Below are 18,355 nucleotides of genomic sequence, written 5' to 3'. Positions count from 1 at the left end.
AACCCTGTCTACCCCTTTTTCCTCCCCAGAGCTCCGCATGGACCTTCCTGGTGTCTTGTACCCCGTGGCCCAGCCTCCCATCTCCTGCCAGGCCACCCAGGTTACTTAGTTCACTGGTTTGGCCTGGAACAAAATGCAGGAAATTAATTATTACTTTGAACTACACTCCAGCAGTTTTTCTGGGATTCTGGCTGCTTGGCCTCACAGGAACTGGCCCATAGGTCAGTTCTTCCAGGTCAGGGCTTAGGAGTGAAAGGGGCTAAGAAGTAGCTCATCAGGCTGGGCCACACACTCCTTTGCCCTGGGGCTGGTGAGATTCCTTAACAGTGTGTTGAGAGAAAATAGACCAGGAACTGGGAACCGCACACCCCGGATCCCATGGGGTAAATACCACATTGTGCTATGTGTCAGCGTATACGTTTATGACCAGGAAAGTGCTTCTTTAACTTGCATATTAATGACTCAGGGATCTTGTGAAAATGTCTATCCTGATTTAGTAAGTCTAGGATGGTGCCTGAGATTCTTTAGTTCTAATCAGCCGCCAGGTGATTCCAAGGGTGCTGGCCCTTGGGCCATATCTGGAATAGCAGAGATCTAGTTGCCCTACTCCCACGCCTGGGGGATGGAATTGGGACCCCCCCACACGTGACATTGGAAATCCGCCTGGGGGCGCTGCAGGCCCCTTAGGACTGAGTCCCACACCGCCCCCTGGTGGACATGGCACCAGCATCACCACTGCAACCCTGGAGCCACATGATGCTTCTAGAAGGTACCCTGTGAGGTTAGCGTGGGTCATCTGGCAGTGTGGGTCGTCTGGCACTGTGTGGTAAGTACCTAGATGCTATAACTTCTAGAAGCTACCCTGGGCGGCTAGTATGGGTCATCTGGCAGTGTGGGTCATCTGGCACTGCGTGGTGAGGCCCTGAGACGTGACGCAGAGGCCTGGAGTTTGGTAGCCATGTGCTGGGTAACCTTTTCCCAAGCAGAGTTCCAGCCATCGGTGTGGCACCAAATACCTCTGGAGCTGTTTGGGGGAAACTAAGAAATAGGAGTCTGGGGGCCTCACACTGTACGTACACTGTAATTTTGCCTTAGCCCCACCTCTTAGATGGGAGTTTTGGCCTTGAACACTAGCCACATATGTGTGTCAGTTTTCCTTTTCTATCAGATGGTCCTACAATGACATTAGGAATAAGTGAGAAAGGTGAAGGTTCTTACAGACAACAAATGTTGCGGGCAGTGGGCCAGGTTAAAGTTCACACAGCTCTTGAACCCATGGGTGAAGACCTGACCTAAGCTGGTCTTAGCTAAATAGCCTAGTGATGATGCAGTTACCAGGAGGGGCAGCAGTGGGGAGACAAAGGCGTAGAGTGGGGTGAGGCTGGAGCAGATGGGGAGCATGCCCCTTATTAACTGCCCCAGTCCTTTGCCTGTGCTTCCTCCATCCCTTCCCTTCTTGGGAACTTGGAACTCTGAGCCCCAGCTGGTGAGGGAGGAGGGGAGTGAGCGACAATCCAGCAGACCAATGGGCCCCTGAGGTTGGGGTGAGGCGGGGCTTGTGCTGCCATGGAGAAGAGAGAAGCTGTTCTGTGGGGGAGGAGGGGGCTGTGGGAAGAGGACCTGGAGATTGAGGGGAAGGGAGAGAGCAAACAAAGGGGTCAGGAGGGAAAATAATGCACTGGCTTCCTGAGGCCCTGCGGAGGCTGGACAGGGAGAGGGGGCCAGGGGCAGAGGGGACCAAGGCTGGCGGCAGGCAGGCCGGGGCAGGCGGGTCCTAAATGGCATTGTTTGAAGTGGCCGGCTAATTGCACAGAGCAGCCTGAGCCTCAGACCACAGCCCAGCCCCCCTCCTCTGTCCTGGGTGCTGGCATCTGAGCCTTCAGGCCGCCTGGCCACATGGAACCAAGTCCTGAGCCTCGGAGTTTGGTGAGGGGGCAGGTTATGGGGGGCAGCCTGGGTGGGGTCTTTGGGCAGGAGTATCACCTTGAGAATATGTCCTGGGACCTCTCTTGGCCTGAGGACGTAAAACCATTGGTCGGAAGTTTAGGGGTGTGCTGTCCCCTTCGAGCCTTTGCTTCCCTGATAACCTATCCATTCTGGTCCCTCCTGCAGGAAACAATGAAGGGAGACACCAGACAACTCAACAGAGAGGAGGACGCCAGCGGGAGGGAAGACTCCATCATCACCAATGGGGGCTGCAGTGACCAGTCTTCTGACTCCAAGGATGCGCCCTCACCCCCGATCCTGGAGGCTGTCAGCACCCCCGAGATCAGAGGTGGCCGGGCCTGTGGGGGCGAGGGGTGGGGCAGGCACTGCGGACCACAGCTGGGACATGGGCCATGAGACTCCCTCCCAAGTAGGCTGCAGGCAGGTTGTGGGGAGAGGGTGTGGTCCCTGATAACCTCCACTACACCCTCCAGGGAAGGGAAGAGGATGTAGGCAGAGCTAAGCCCATTTCTCTTCCCTGCCACAGGCCCTAACCTCCCTTCTCTCACCTCAGCTGGGACTCTGAGGAAGTGACACCAAGCTGATGATCCCTGTCCTTTTCCAGTCACGATGAAAGAGGTCCCAGCATAGGCTGGGGTCTTTGGCCCTTCTGCAGTGGGACCCCATCTGATGCCTCACAACTGGGACTGAATGTGTGGGAAGAAAAATACCCTGGGCGGAGGAGCTGAGGCTTGCTCCCTTCCCCACCCTCCCCTCCCCAGTTCCCAGGTCAGATCACCTGGGATCCTATCCTCCCCATTGAGATTTTCTAACCCAGCTGGTTAAAAAGGCCCAGTATTGTCCCATCCTGTTGAGAACTCCTTGAACTGTGCTGTCCAGTAGAACTTTCTGTGAGGGTTTAGTGTTCTGTTTCTGCATTATTCATTACAATAGTCACTAGCCACATGCGAGCACTTGAAATGTGGCTGATGTGGCAGGCACTGGATTGTTCATGTAAGTGTAGTTAGTGGCCACTGAATTGGGCAGCACAGTTCTGGAAGGAATTCGATGCCTTCTCTCACTAGACCCTTCAGTATTGTTTTGGGTCCTATTGTGTGCCTGGCCCTGTGCACTGTTGCCTTAATGAATACATGGAGGCAGCGATGGTTACTGAGGGGCTAGGAGTTAACTCCTGAGGATTCCAGTGGGTTTAGTGAGATCGCAGTCCATAGCCCACAGAGGAGGCCACAGAGGACCGCCCATCAGTAAAGGAAGACATGGCTACTGTCCAACCTGGTGGCTGCCCCTTCCACGAAACAGACTCGGGTTCTCTTTTCCTCCACAGGCCGCAGATCAAGCTCACGACTGTCCAAGAGGGAGGTCTCCAGCCTGCTAAGTTATACTCAGGTACAGGCTCTATTCTCCCTTTTTCAGGGTTCAGAGGATTCCTTTTAGCTTTCATTAACCGGGAACATGAGTCCTACTTAAACTGGTACCCAGTAAATACTTGTTGAATGACGAATTTGAATACTGCTAGGCACACAGAGGGCTTTGAACAACCTCAGTTAGGATGCCATTTGCTGCTGTTACATTGCCAACTTTTTTTTTAAAATCATAAACACCTATTTTACTAAATTAACTTTTTTACTAGATGCTTCCTGTGTATTTTTTGAAATTATTTTTTTCTCAATCTGGGTGATCAATTAATTTCTAATGGGTCAAACTGTTCTTTTATTTCTGGAATGCGTCCAACTTGGTCATTGTATATTTTGAATTTGATTTACTTTTGAGCATCTATTCATGAATAGAAGGGATGTATAGTTTTATTTCGTGTAATATATCTGCGTCTGGTTTTGACGTACATCGGAAAGAACTTGTCTGTGTTGTTTTAGGGAATCTTTTTTTTTTTTTTTTCAACCACTGCAAAATCTTTTAATACTTGCTGCAATACTAAAGTTTCTACTTGGTCAGTTCTTTTCCAAGGTACAGTTTTTCCATGTTTTTTTTTTTAATTCCTGACATTATGTATGCCTTTTCTTACTAACCATACCAAAGTTTTGTCAATTTGGTTACTTTTTTCAGAGAACCAGTGTCAGTTATTGGGGACAAAATCATGGATAAATGAAAGCTTGATCTCATACTTCTTGTTTTGTCCTGCTGGAGGGCAACCAGTGGGCACCCAGATGATGGGGAGAGTGTGGCTGGCTCAGAGGCTCAGGACAGTTATTCTAGTAGTTCGTTACCAGTCACAGTAATGACATTTCCTGTCTGAGCACTGCCTCTGTGCCCAGCCTTTGGTGAAGCGTGCTTTGATTCCCACTGTAACCCTGTTGTGCTGTATCGGAAATACTGTTGTTCCAACTTTAAAGAGACAGGAATGGACTCAAGGTCACACAGTTGGCAAGTAAAAAGTCAAGTTCTTAACACTCTGGCCAGATGTTGGGCCAGTGACCACTGGTCTAGTTTTTGTGCTCAGGTTTTGGTGTGGTGTGTGCTGCATGGGATGTGCAGTAGTGGGGGGGTCTTAGTGACTTGACACAGAATTGGTGCCAAGTTTTCCTGGTCATTGTATCAAGAAGCATCCTTTTGAGCCTATAATTACTCCCAGGCACTGTTAATTGTGAAAATTGACCAGGTCTCCCTGCTAAGCATAGCCAAATCGGTCTAAGATGTAGACACAGAAGACGCCTTCATGATGCATATTGATTGCATCTACACCATTTCTTTGGTTTTCTGATTCCACTGGGGCTTATCTTGTTGCAACCATCTCTTGAATCCTGTGGTGTGATCCCATTGTAAAATCTTTTGGAATAAAATGAGGTAGTTGAAAATATTTTTAGGTCTCGGAGCAATACTAAGATTGGTTTTAAACATGATTGATGCTTCATTTTTTTTTTTTTTTTTTTTTTAATTGGGGAAGGGGAGCAGGACTTTATTGGGGAACAGGTGTGTACTTCCAGGACTTTTTTATTTTCCAAGTCAAGTTGTTGTCCTTTCAATCTTAGTTGTGGAGGGTGCCATTCAGCTTCAAGTTGTTGTCCTTTCAGTCGTAGTTGTGGAGGGCGCAGCTCAGCTCCAGGTCCAGTTGCTGTTGCTAGTTGCAGAGTCGCAGCCCAACATCCCTTGCGGGAGTCGAACCGGCAACCTTGTGGTTGAGAGGATGCGCTCCAACCAACTGAGCCATCCGGGAGCTCAGGGGCAGCTCAGCTCAAGGTGCCGTGTTCAATCTTAGTTGAAGAGGCCCTGCCCACCATCCCTTGCGGGACTCAAGGAGTTGAACTGGCAACCTTGTGGTTGAGAGCCCACTGGCCCATGTGGGATTCAAACCGGCAGCCTTCGGAGTTAGGAGCACGGAGCTCCAACCTCCTGAGCCACCTGGCTGGCCCGACGCTTCATTTTTAAACTATTGGTTATATGACTTAATGACATCCTGACGCTCATAATGTTTCATTTATAAAGGATCTGACGGGCGATGGAGATGGCGAAGGGGAAGATGGAGATCGCTCTGACACTCCAGTGATGCCAAAACTCTTCCGTGAAACCAGAACTCGGTCTGAAAGCCCAGCTGTAAGTCCCCACCCCAGAGCCAAGGCACCTCCAACCACTCATAGTCCTGTATAGAAAAACATGTCTTGGATCTCCCTGGAGGGGCTTTGAAGAGAGAGGTGAACAGATGTTTTCAAATTGGAAAAATGACAGCAAGCCTCATGAACTATCATTGTGAAGATATTTTTTTCGCACGGCAGTTTTAAAACTCTTAGAAGTGCCCCAGGGTGATAGAGTTGGCCAGTGGATGGGTCAGTGCCAGTTACTTGTGGGAGTCACTTCGGTGACTTAGAGATCTAGAAATGGGAAAGTATTTGTTGCTCATGGTCAACCAGTCTTCAGTTAGAGAGCCAACTATCACTTAATGACCATTGCAGGTGCAGTTTATGATCACACTCTACTAGGATATAATATGTATCATTCCCTCCTTTTTTTTTTTTTTACAGATGAGAGAAGATTCTCATAGCTTACCCAAGGTTCAACATTAACTCTTATGTGTAGTATTTGAATACAGGTTGGCAACGCTCAAGTTCATGGCATTTTGAGAAAGAAGCCTAAGGGTTTCTTATCCATCTTGAGGATCCAGTACCTTCCTGAAGAATGCAATTAGTCTAATGCTTTTTGGAAAAAAAAAATTTGGTTTAGAGTAAACTTGGATTTTACTTCTCGGTTCAATTTGCAGGTGCCAGTGTCAGCTGTGACAGGCAGTGGGCTCTGCTGTGAATTGTCCGGCTGCCTTGCTGGCCACCCTACTACCCCCTTGTTGCACGAACTAATGAGTTTCTGGGTGGGAAGTTACCAGCCCAGAGCCCCCCCACTACTGAACCACCTCATGCACTTCTGACCTGAGGCTGCCTGTCAAGCCCAGTCCTTTCGGCCCCTGCCCCAAACCCCGTGCCTGCACTCACCAAAGGCCTCGTGCTTATCCTCTCTTGCTTCCAGGTCCGAACCCGAAATCACAACAGTGCCTCCAGCCGGGAGAGGTACAGACCCTTCCTCCGTTCCACCCGAGGCCGGCAGGTCCGCAATCACGTGGACGAGTCCCCCGTGGAGTTCTCAGCTACCAGGGTTGGTTCCCGGACGCTCTGACCCCTGTCCCCTGCCTCTAATTGGAAGATCTTCCTCTCACTGCACCACCGAAAGTGGCCGATCCATGACTCTAACCCGCTTCTGTTCTTCACATGTCTCTCCTTTTCAGGGTCTTCCTGCCTTTCCTTTCTTTCCTGGGTGCTGGGTAAGCTTCTCTTAAACCTGATGACTTCTCTCCTGGCCTGATCCTGGATGGAACTGTGGTGGGAATGCAAGAATTGCTGGATTCTTGCCCCTCCTAGGAAATGAGCTCTAAACCACTGATTTCCAGAAATGTCTTGTCTCTCTAGTATCTTCATTGACTGTCTTGAGGCAGCCCCAAGGGTTACGGCAACTCTCCACTCCTGTGCCAAGGTTGGGCACACAGTAAGCACTTAGGAAACCAGTGGCGCTGTCTGAGCTTGGTTCTCTGAACCGTTTGGCATCACTCATCATTATTATGCCTTTGTGCTTGACTCTGTCTCTGTTTTGCTGGGAGTGGCTTTCTCCCACCACTTAAGGGATGCTTGGTCCTGGAAAAGCATTCGTGGTGGTCTCTGTACTCCTTAACTTACATTTTCACTCTTTCTGCTCGGCTGGGAAGCAGTTGGTGGTGCCACTGGTCTCTGGTCATCCACCTGGTTTGCTGTGGCCTAAGCTATATGTCCTTCTGTTCACAGTCCCTGAGGCGGCGTGCAGCGTCATCGGCAGGCACACCGTGGCCATCCCCTGACGGCCTCTACCTCACCATCGACCTCACAGATGACGTGATTCCCCAGAGCAGCAGTACCCCTTACAATCACTTGGCTCAGGACAGCCATCAGGAGAGCTTGGACTCCCCACAGGTGGACACAGAGGGCAGAGACGCAGATGGCACCGAGTATCAGGTACCACCAGGAAGGGCTGAATATAGAGCAAAGCAAACTGTTACCCAAAGGGGATTGTCACTACAGTTTTGTTGCTTTTAGCGTAATATTTGAATTCATTCTCCAAGTGTAATTTTTCACATGTAATATGATTCTTCACCCTACTTACCTCCATGACATAACTCAAGCACCTGATTTTTCTGAACATTACATACTTGTACCTAGAAACTATGTGTTTTATATACATAATACATGATTCTGCTCATAGTATACATACCGCTTTTGATTGGCTTTTCACTTATTAGGAATTAGACTTGGCTCACTTCCGTGTCTAATCCACTGTATCGTATAATCCATCTAGTGTTTTGTTTATAATTAACTAGTTGAGCTTGTTTGTTTTCACTTAAGCATTGCTGCATATATATGTAGTACATACGTATATACCCATATATTGTGTAGAAATCCTTTTCTCTAGGTACGGTACTTTAGCGTAGATCATACTATAGATACAGTTTAATAGTTCACATGTTTTCATGGGCACCTGACATTATGGCAAGTTTATGCGCAAATGACCAAATAATTTTTAAAGCATTTGAGAGGCTTTATAATAGCCTATCTGATGGCTTGTGGTGGGAATATTCAGGTGTTTGTCATCATTTCACTTTTATTTCAGAAAGTTGACGTCTTTCATTCCTAGGTTAAATGTTACAGATCTAATATAATAAACCCCATGTTCCTATCAAACAACCAATCCTACCCATCCACTGCCCTTTATTCTCACATAGTTTTCCAACCATGAAATGTGGGAGGCAGACAGATAATTTCCTGAGGAGCCCTGCCGGGCACTTGTAGGAAGCCCTAAGTGGGACTGGGAGGCAGTTGCCATCACAGGTCCATGGGGTGGGTAAGATTCTTCCTCAACCTGGCTGGCTTGTCTCATTGGGATTCATTCCTTCATGTGGTTTATCTTCCAGGATGGGAAGGAGTTTGGAATAGGGGACCTCGTATGGGGAAAGATCAAGGGCTTCTCCTGGTGGCCTGCCATGGTGGTATCTTGGAAGGCCACCTCCAAGCGCCAGGCCATGTCTGGCATGCGGTGGGTCCAGTGGTTTGGTGATGGCAAGTTCTCTGAGGTGAGTCCAGGGTAAGGTAGGCTTTCATGGGCCTGCAGAAGGGCAGCCTTTTCCATCCCTCCCTTTTGCAGTTGCCCTTAAGATAATGGCCTGTGCTTGTTTTCTCTGGATGGATAAGGCTGTGTGTCTAGGAGGAAGGACAAAAACTTCTCTTGTTAACTGACTTAAACAGACACATAGGTTCTTTGGGGGCTCAGATCTCAGTGTACTTTTACAGGAGACAAAGCTGCCAAGTCTTATGGGTTCATGACCACTTGGATTCTGTTTTATTTCTCTGGGGCAGAGTCACCGGTATGGATTCTGAGGGGTCAGGAGCAGCCTCTTGGGTGTTTAATGGAGAACTTGGAAGAGACAGGAAGGATGGACTCTGCCTCTGAGCCTCATTTAGCCCTGGGGAGGTGGGGGGAGAGGTTCTTCTGACTGGGCCTGCAGATGGGTCTCGAGTTGCCTGGTGACAATTAGGAAAACTTTCTTCTCAGAGTTGGTTATCTCAGGGTTTCTTGATTACTGATATTGGCCATTTGAATTTCATCTTTCTTGATGAGTCTGTCGGATAAGAGCAAGTATTGGACATGCATTAGGCTGTTTTGATTCTTATACTCTGTTTGAAGGCACATTTTGAAGGCACATTCTGAAGACACATTCTGAGAGTCCAAGTTTTATTGGATTTTCTTTTTTTTAAATTTTATTGGGGAATATTGGGGAACAGTGTGTTTCTCCAGGGCCCATCAGCTCCAAGTCGTTGTCCTTCAGTTTAGTTATGGAGGGTGCAGCTCAGCTCCAACTCCAGTCGACATCTATCCCATGTGGGAATTGAACCAGCAACCTTGTTGAGAGCTCGCGCTTTAACCAACTGAGCTATCCTGCCACCGCTGAGAGTCCAAGTTTTGATAAGAATAGTGCAGGCAGTACTTTTTCTGAGATGGTCTCTTACTGAAATGTTCTTCCAACCCTCGGCATTTCCTAATGTGAGGTGAGAACACAGAGCAAGCTGGGCCAGGATGGAAGCAGGGGTGGGAATGAAGGACCATCGAGTACGTTTGTGAGATTCAGCTTCAATTTGAGGTTCCGGTTTTTCCATGAATTGGGTTTCTTTGGGGCGATTCATATCAACATTGAAGTTCCCGAAGGGCAGGAATATGACTTGGAGTCTCCCTGCATGCTGATGCCCCCGTTGGCCAGCAGAGGGAGCAGAAGGACAAACGTCCAGGCCTACACTCTCCCTTGAAGCATCTAATTGCAGGGATGTGAGCAATGACTTCTTTGAAATGAAAAACCATGGATTGTTTCATTGCTTTGGCCCAGTAAGACATAAAATGCACTTTGCAAGACTGGGTCTGATGCAAATAAGATGAAGTGGGGTGCTGTTAGCATCATGGGAGAGGATTACAATGTGGGGTCTGGTGTTTAGCCCATATGTTACATTGGAAGAGTTTGGTGTTGGGAACGGCGCCTCAACTGTGTTGAGCCCCAGTTTCTTCTCACCAATGGTGGCAACACTCCCTCGTGGGAGGTCACACTTAGAAGTGCAAAATGGAGGTTAGCATGAGTGCGAGCACCTAATGTGGAAAACAAAGCATCATATCTGTCTTTCTGTTCGGATCAGCATCCCTGAGTACCCAGTTTCACCCCTTCCCACTTGTAGCCCATTGAATTAGTTCACATATACCCTGGAACTGGGCATGAGACTTGTAGAATATATAGATCTTTAGCCCCAGTGGAAGGCAGATATCAACAAGTGACAATAACTAAAAAGTGCTTATTCTGTGCCAAGCACTGTTCTCTAAACAATACATTAAATGAGCTCAATTAATAGAAGGCGAAATAGTAAAGTAATCACAGCTATTTGTCACCCTCACGAAGGAAGGAAGAACAAGTGCAAAACCCCCGATGTTGGAGCATCTGCAGCAAATTGCAAGTGGGAGCCCACACCAGGGACCATGTGGGTCATTTGTTCTTAAAATATACACAGATACAGGGTACATCTAATTGTATCCATTTGGAACAGCACACTTGCTCATGCTGGGAGTGTCATCCCCCATGCTTCTGGCCATAGGGTACATCAGTAGTCTGTGTACCAGTTCTATTTCTATTTTCTCCTTTTTTCTTTTCCCCTTTGCATCTGTGAACTTTGATCCCCAGGAATAACCCTATGAGAAATACACGGCACCCCCGGTGGATGCTGATGGTGGTTTTCTCTCTTAGGTCTCTGCTGATAAGCTGGTGGCCCTGGGGCTGTTTAGCCAGCACTTTAACCTGGCGACTTTCAATAAGCTGGTCTCTTACAGGAAGGCCATGTACCACGCTCTGGAGGTAACACGGTGGTGGGTGGTGAGGGCCTGGCCCCAAGAGCAGGGTTAAGGCAAGAGACATACAGAAAGTCAGCTCCGGCCGGGGTGGCCAACGATGGCTTAGAAGGGACAGGGTAACCAGGCAGGAGGTGAATGCAAACATGTTGGCCTGATGGGCCAGACTGGGAAGGGAAGGAAGGGATTTGAGACTTCCCTACGACTTCTAGGTCTACCTCAGCTTCTACCTGGTGGCTGTCGGTATTGCTGACTGAATGAGGAAGGAGGGAACACTAGGAAGTGGGGGACAAGGGTCACATCAGTGAATTCATGATTTTCCAGAGCTGTCAAAGACTTTACGTGGTGAGGTTCAAGGCCAAGACGGGGCAGCAGCTGAGCCCAGCTGCCTTTTCCGCTTGGCTGCGGGATCCGTCAGGCTCTGTCCTTCCCTCTACTTTGACTTGGGGTGAAGGTCACTGCAAAGATCAGTAGCCTTTGTCCAGCATTTATGATCCAGCCTCTGTGCTTAATTAGATACGTAAATCCTTGTGGTATTTCTGAAATAGAACTTCACACTCTACACCTCCTCATCTTCATTGGGGAAATAAAACAAGAAATCTGGAGCTTTTTCAGAGGTGATACTTCTATAACTAAAAGTAGCAGAGCTAAAGTCTGCTCCGCTGCCTTTTGAGGGGGAGCTGTCCACTCAGGTTCTCTGCGTAGAAGAGGTCACATTTGGTGCCTTCGTGGAAAGACTTCACTCTTCCCCCAAGGCCTCTTCCCTGTCTTCCTGCACAGGCTGTTCCTCCCTGTCACATACCACAGCTCAGGACAGCTGCCTGGCTATGAAAGGGCCCAGTGTGAAGGGGAATGCAGGGCCCAGCTGGAGGGAATCCCTGGGTGCGGCCTGGCGAGCACCCACCCCTCCTGTTCATCACAGACTCGCCTTTATCTCACCAGAAAGCCAGGGTGCGGGCTGGCAAGACCTTCCCCAGCGGCCCCGGAGACTCATTGGAGGACCAGCTGAAGCCCATGTTGGAGTGGGCCCATGGGGGCTTCAGGCCTACTGGGATTGAGGGCCTCAAACCCAACAACAAGCAACCAGGTGGGAATGGGTCCCTGTGGCAATACCAACTGTCACTGATGCTGGGAACACCCTTGGGAGATGCAGCCACCCCTGTGCCCCTCACCTTACCCCCGCTTTCTGGCATCCAGTTGGTCCTGGAGACCCACTTTTCCACCCTGTGAACCCAGAGGGCTATGGGAAAACAAACAGCCCAGGCTTTTCCAGCTTCCCTGGTCACTTGCCTGCTAAAGGTCAAGTACATGTAGTTTGGACTTGATTGTGTTCTGAAAACTTGAGTAAACAGGAAATCAAGACCGAATGAATCTTCACTAGCACCTTTTCTTTTAAAAGGAAAAAATAATTACGCTCTGCTCATTGGGGAAAAGTTAGCAAGTGTTTTAAAACAAAAATCCCCAAACCATAACCCACCTCCATTCAGAAAGTGGCATCACCCATCCTAACATTTTGATCAATACCATATTTCCTCCATTATAAGATATGTGTAGTTTAAGATTGTCACTTTTTGGAAATCTGGGATGCCTGAAATCCAGGATTTGTCTTCTAATTCATACCTTTAACAAGAGTGTTCTCTGTTTTGTTTTGTCCCCCCCGACCCCCCAAAAAAGTGGTTAATAAGTCGAAGGTGCGTCGTGCAGGCAGTGGGAACTTAGAATCAAGGAAATACGGTATTCCCTTCCCATCTTTTTGAATATCTTTTGACAGTTTTCTCTGCACTTTCTTTCAATTTCTTTGCATATACAGTGGTCACTGGGAAAGAAATCTCAGCCTGAACTCTCACCCACCCCTTCACTCTCTGGCCTCACAAGGCCTCTATCCAGCTGCACTTTGTTGGGTGTGCACATCTTTTCACCTTTTTCTGTACACGAGTTGGATTTCTGCTTTCCCTTTATTTCACAGTATTAAATCATATAAGCATTGTCAAATGTCATGTTGTCACTAAAGGGTCCTTATGAGTTTTAATGGCTGCATAATTTTCTTTCCTAGGGGCAGAGACAAATTTAACTATGTCCTTTATAGGTTACACTGTATAGACTGACTGAAAATAGAAGTGGAATTTATAGAAAGAGAAGCAATAGCCACATAATATAATTTAAATTTTCTAGTAGCCAAGTTGAAAAGAATAAAAGAAACAGGTACAATTAATATTAGTCATACATTTAATTTAATCCCATATTTTCAGCATTTAAGCATTTCCAACAGTCAGTATAAAAAATTAAGATATTTTACATTTCCTTTTAGCACTGTTTTCAAAATCGCATATTTTATGTGTCTTTCAACATCTCAATTAGGACACGAAATTTTCCCTGGTAACACTCTGTATTTTCACAAATGTCTAAGATCCAAATTTTCACTTGAACAAGTTCCAAATGAAGTTGTTAATTGGATCAATTAGCAATGTAAAAATTTATATTAAAATTAAATGTAAAATGCAGCTCCTCAGTCACTCACACAAGTCACATTTTTAAGTGCTCATTGGCTCCATGTGGCTGTCAGTTACTGTGTTGGGCATTGTAGACAGATGTTTAGTGCCTTTGTAAAATGTTCTTTGTCCTGGGTCTAAACACCTAAAACTATTTAAAACCCTATAAACACGTATTAGATATGTGAGGGGTTTTGAATTATGTCTCATACATAGTAGGGCCTCAGGACCCTATTGTGGACCCATATCATAGCCCAGATGCAGTGGGCGTCCAGGCAGGCATAGCGTAGGCACCACCTCCTGCTAGCCAAGGCTGCCATCTCCTTCCCTTTCACAGAGAATAAGACTCGAAGACGCATAGCTGATGACTCGGCCACCTCTACTGACTACTGCCCCCCACCCAAGCGCCTCAAGACAAATTGCTATAACAACGGCAAAGACCGAGGAGAAGAGGACCAGACTCGAGGTGATTGTGAGGGAGGAGGAGGCTGGGGGACCATTATCACCCATTCCCAGGAATGGGCAGGCAGTGAGGACCACGAGAGGAGGGGGACGTATGGCTTAGTTGATCGCTAATAGGCTCCTTCAGCCCATCTCACAATCTTCTCTTTTCTCAACAGAGCAAATGGCTTTGGATGTTACCAACAACAAGAGTAGTCTGGAAGGTAATGCTCTCTCCCTTGCAGTCCTCACTTCCTGTTGTGGGTACTTCTCCAGGCCTTTACTGTTCACTCTGCTGGGGTTTAACCCAGAGCCTTGACCTTGGGTGGAGGTGTAGACATCGTCATAGTTACGTTTTATAGAATTGCCTGATTGCCTGATTTTTACAGAGACAGATTCTGCCCCTAATCTCAGTGAGCAGGAAGGGTGGGTGTGGGGGCAGAGTAGAAGCCAGGGCCCTTCTTCGGCCAGGGGAAACTGAAACCATGATCTGTGGCATCATGAGCCTTCCCAAACAAGAACTGAAACTGGCTTTGAGGTGAAAAGTAGGCACGCTTTGCCACTGTCACTCTCGCAAGCTAACTTTGGTTCGTTGGCCCTGGCTGGGAATCACCCCTGGAATCTAAACTGCCCAGAATGTATCTTATCTAATGGAGCTCAGCTGTGTGAGGGCTGATCAACTTCCTTGCTTCCTCGACCTCATACCCTTTAGTCAACAAATATTTATTGAGTGGTTACTCAGTGCTGGATAGGAAAATAGTATAGCTCCTGACGCAGAGAACCCTGGGAAAGCTTGGGTTTGGGGGCAGCCCCTGATGATGCTGGGAGCCTTGACCCATAATCCTCCCATCCCCCAAGATTCTTTCACTCATCTGTCTGCTACCTGGCTAGGGATGGCATTTTTAAAGGCTCTGCCCGCCGGTCAGTGGTGTGAATCAGTCCTGACCTAGTGAAGTCAGGGTACCCTAATAGTTAAAAGACCTGGGTTCTGAAATTGCAGCCATGGTTATGTGTAGAGTGTGGTCATGCGCAAGTCCTTTCATGATGAGCCAGTAAGCAAACCGGTGACAGCACGAATTCCCCGAAGTCTTAGTCTTTAAAGGTCTCAAAGATTTTCACATCAGGCCCTCCAAGCCTGTCCCTGTGCTGGAGGGGCCCTTGCTCAGTGCTGTGCCCCACAGCTTCCTACTTTGCCTGTCTTGCGGGACCTACTGCTTGAAGCTGGTATGCTAGTCTTTTCCCATTGCGAGAATTGGGACGGCAATTTGGAAACATTGTTGAAAGGAACAAAGCATGAAGAGTCCGTGGCATATTGCTAGCGTGGAATCAATGTTCAAGAACCATTAGGCCCAGGGCTTCAGCAGCTGGTGTGGGGCTGGAATTGCTGCAAACTGTCCATGTCTTTCTTACAGACAGCTGTTTGTCCTGTGGTAGGAAAAACACTGTGTCCTTCCACCCTCTCTTTGAGGGCGGGCTCTGCCAGACGTGCCGGGTAAGTCCCACCCCTACCCTGGACTTTTCTGTCCCTTCTCTCCACAACTTGCCTATACTTCCTGGAAAAAAGTACCTGCATGTAGGCATCAGGGAATGTTCTAGTGAAGCCCTCCCTGGCCCCAATCGTCCTACCTTCCACTCTGAGGGCTGGTGCTACAACAGAGGAGGCCATCTGCAGTGGCTCATAGACCCCAGCCAGTTGTTCCTGTGAAGGGCGCCAAGCCTCCAGTGACCTGTATCCTAGGGCCCTACCCCCGAGCAAGTGGGGCCCGGTGGTCCCTGGTCTCCGATTTCACGGGTGTCTCTCTCTGGCTGCCAGGACCGGTTCCTTGAGCTGTTCTACATGTACGACGATGACGGCTACCAGTCCTACTGCACTGTGTGCTGCGAGGGCCGTGAGCTGCTCCTGTGCAGCAACACGAGCTGCTGCCGGTGAGCATCGGGCCCGCAGCTGGCCCCTGAGTCTCCCAAGTCGTGCCTGTCATTCCTACGGCCCAAAGGAATCTCAGGCACTGGGACTTGAGCCCAGTTAACCTGGGGACAGGGCCCAGTCAGTACTCTGCAGGGTTCGTGGTTCTCATGTCCTTGACGTAGAACCAGGGGTGTAGGGATGAGCTTAGAGACAGGAATGTCTGAGGTCTGGGACGGGGGTGGGGAAGGCTCCATAGAGATTGGCCTCTTCTGGGGGCTTGGAGAGCTTTTCTGTGCAGAGCCTGTGGACTCAGGGTGCACAGATATCCAAGGAAGAGGTTACATCACACCGCAGGGTTTTCCAGCCCATGGAGAGGAGCATCTGGGGCCCTGAAAAGGCTTTAGGCGATGTGTTGCCATCTCCCTGGGAAAGGGGTCATTCAGGCGAGCGGCATGGTGACTAAGGCTCCCTTCTCTCCCGGTGCAGGTGCTTCTGTGTGGAATGCCTGGAGGTGCTGGTGGGCAAAGGCACAGCAGCAGATGCGAAGCTGCAGGAGCCCTGGAGCTGCTACATGTGCCTCCCGCAGCGCTGTCACGGTGTCCTGCGGCGCCGGAAGGACTGGAACGTCCGCCTCCAGGCTTTCTTCACCAGCGACATGGGGCTTGAATATGTAAGCCACAGGCTCTTTTGCCCAGCACCACCCACCCCAGAGCATCACGAGTCTGGAATGCTCTGGGAGTTTCTTAGCCAGAGTTCCTGGAAAGATCCGCAATACAAACGAGTGACTGAGTGCCTCAGACTTGAGAGACCCGCTAACTGACATGTCCCATGGACAGTCCTCAGGCTTCTTCCTCCAGTGGTCTTTTTTCCTCCCCTCCTTGGCTGATTATAGATTTTCAAGGGGCTGACAAAGAAATGGTTATCGATATAAGCAAGTCTTCTGAGGTAGTTGAACGGAAGAGGGAAAAAGGAAGCCTGTGACTTACTCTTAAATCTTAGAGGGAGTGGATTTTCCTGGGCTCCGTTCTAGAGATCTCTGAGGGAGGCCCCAGGTCATTCCTGTGTAGGGTGATGTGTCTTTTTGTGTGTGTGCATCTGTCTCAAAGTCTCATCTGTGTTCCATGTCTAAGGGTAGAATGGCAAGCTGAGGTGATCCCAGCTGAGAAATGGCAGACCTCAGGGTTTGAGTCCCTCAGCAAGGTCAGCCCGCCCCTCCCCCAGAGGTTGAGTCTTCCCCTTGTGCCTTGACCTTCATGACTTCCATGATCTCTATGACCTTTAACCTGGCAGGAAGCCCCCAAGTTATACCCTGCGATTCCTGCAGCCCGAAGGCGACCCATTCGAGTCTTGTCCCTGTTTGATGGAATTGCCACAGGTGAGTTTGGAGGTCACCTTGGGATGCTCACCTGGTCCAGGTGTCTGTTCTCAATGCCAAGCAAGACCCGTGGGATTACCTGTCTGTCACCTTTTCTGAGAAAACCACTGGCTTCTTGTTTCTCACCTCAAACCTCTCCACCATTCATTTCACCCACCTGGCCCTCTTTTGGTCCTTTTTAAAGGAATGTGTATCTCAGATGTTGCATTTATTTTTCATTATGTGCAGTTATCTTGGGAAACTATTTTTTATTCCATAAGCATAGACAACTCCTAATACCTCCATTCTTCCCTCCCATTCCCCCGGGTTCCCCATATAAGAATAAGGATAGCCAACATGCATGTCGCCCTTGGGAGCTTTCCCTGAGTTAACTCGTTTAATCTTCAGAATTGCCCTGTGGGGTATTATTAGGAATGTCCATTTTACCAGAGCAGGAAGCAGTGTAAATGAGCTGCTATGTGCTTCATGTGTACGTATGTGTGTCCACTGGTGTCCACCTGCCTAAAACATTGATAGCTGTTAATGACTCCCAGGTCATGGCCTGCTACTTGTTTTCTCCACTCGGGTGGATCGTAAGGACCTGTTTATACTAGCATAGGTAACCCACAGTAGGATGGAGCCTTGGCCATTGCCCCCCCAGACTTTGAGGCTATTTTCTCAACATGATTTTGGTGAAGGTCCCTGTTTCTGTGTCTGCGTTTATGCTGGGGCTGCAGATGCTGGGGCATTGGCTCTGGACCTGTCAGTTATGATAGATCCTGCTAGTGGGCTGTACCACTTGATACATACATCTTTTGTTCACAAACTCCACACTCTGGAGAGCCTGGTATGGTGTGCAGTTTCTGTGCCATCTGCAGGGCTTCACTCGAGGGCTGCCATATCTTTGCTGGGTCTGGTCTGAGTTTTGGAGATGATGTAGAATCACTGGAGGGAGGGGCCCTGGGCAGCATGACCCTGGGTGCATTTTCTATCTCTCTGGCTCCCCCTACAGGGTACTTGGTTCTCAAAGAATTGGGCATCAAAGTGGAGAAGTATGTCGCCTCCGAAGTGTGTGAAGAGTCCATCGCGGTGGGAACTGTCAAGCACGAGGGCAATATCAAATATGTGAATGATGTCAGGAACATCACCAAGAAAAATGTGAGGACAGCCTACACTCCTGGGGGCGCTGCAACAGCCCCTCCCTCCCCGTCCCTAAGCCCACACGTCCTCACAGCCGTATTGTCCCCTTCCCCATGCCCAGGGTTGTGGGAGAAGAGAACCTGTGATCATATCAGGCAGCTTTTCTTCACAGGGAACACA

General features: G+C 48.8%; 1 protein-coding gene across 8 annotated transcripts in view; it reads left to right on the top strand.

Annotated features, from left to right (window-relative positions):
• DNMT3B (DNA methyltransferase 3 beta) overlaps nucleotides 1-18,355 on the top strand; it is a 39,084-nt gene that overhangs the window by 11,708 nt on the left and 9,021 nt on the right. For 2 of the 8 annotated variants that reach the window (XM_019748534.3, XM_019748535.3), the window contains exons 2-16: nucleotides 2,113-2,275; nucleotides 3,272-3,333; nucleotides 5,386-5,493; nucleotides 6,415-6,540; nucleotides 7,221-7,427; nucleotides 8,381-8,539; nucleotides 10,745-10,852; nucleotides 11,788-11,932; nucleotides 13,672-13,800; nucleotides 13,955-13,999; nucleotides 15,188-15,267; nucleotides 15,589-15,701; nucleotides 16,168-16,351; nucleotides 16,972-17,056; nucleotides 18,048-18,193. In XM_019748534.3, the coding sequence (XP_019604093.3) occupies nucleotides 2,113-2,275; nucleotides 3,272-3,333; nucleotides 5,386-5,493; nucleotides 6,415-6,540; nucleotides 7,221-7,427; nucleotides 8,381-8,539; nucleotides 10,745-10,852; nucleotides 11,788-11,932; nucleotides 13,672-13,800; nucleotides 13,955-13,999; nucleotides 15,188-15,267; nucleotides 15,589-15,701; nucleotides 16,168-16,351; nucleotides 16,972-17,056; nucleotides 18,048-18,193 (1,860 nt within the window). Of the gene's footprint in view, nucleotides 1-29; nucleotides 827-1,655; nucleotides 1,927-2,112; nucleotides 2,276-3,271; nucleotides 3,334-5,385; nucleotides 5,494-6,414; nucleotides 6,541-7,220; nucleotides 7,428-8,380; nucleotides 8,540-10,744; nucleotides 10,853-11,787; nucleotides 11,933-13,671; nucleotides 13,801-13,954; nucleotides 14,000-15,187; nucleotides 15,268-15,588; nucleotides 15,702-16,167; nucleotides 16,352-16,971; nucleotides 17,057-18,047; nucleotides 18,194-18,355 lie in introns of those variants that run through there. The other 6 variants (XM_074317490.2, XM_074317491.2, XM_088789200.1 and 3 more) reach the window with 5 other exon arrangements.

The sequence above is a fragment of the Rhinolophus sinicus genome, chromosome 13 (assembly GCF_057876585.1).
Source record: "Rhinolophus sinicus isolate RSI-liver-muscle chromosome 13, RSI-T2T, whole genome shotgun sequence".
Lineage (NCBI taxonomy): Eukaryota > Metazoa > Chordata > Mammalia > Chiroptera > Rhinolophidae > Rhinolophus > Rhinolophus sinicus.
The sequence above is the reverse complement of the archived record's forward strand: the minus strand, read 5'-3'. Positions and strand labels throughout refer to the sequence as shown.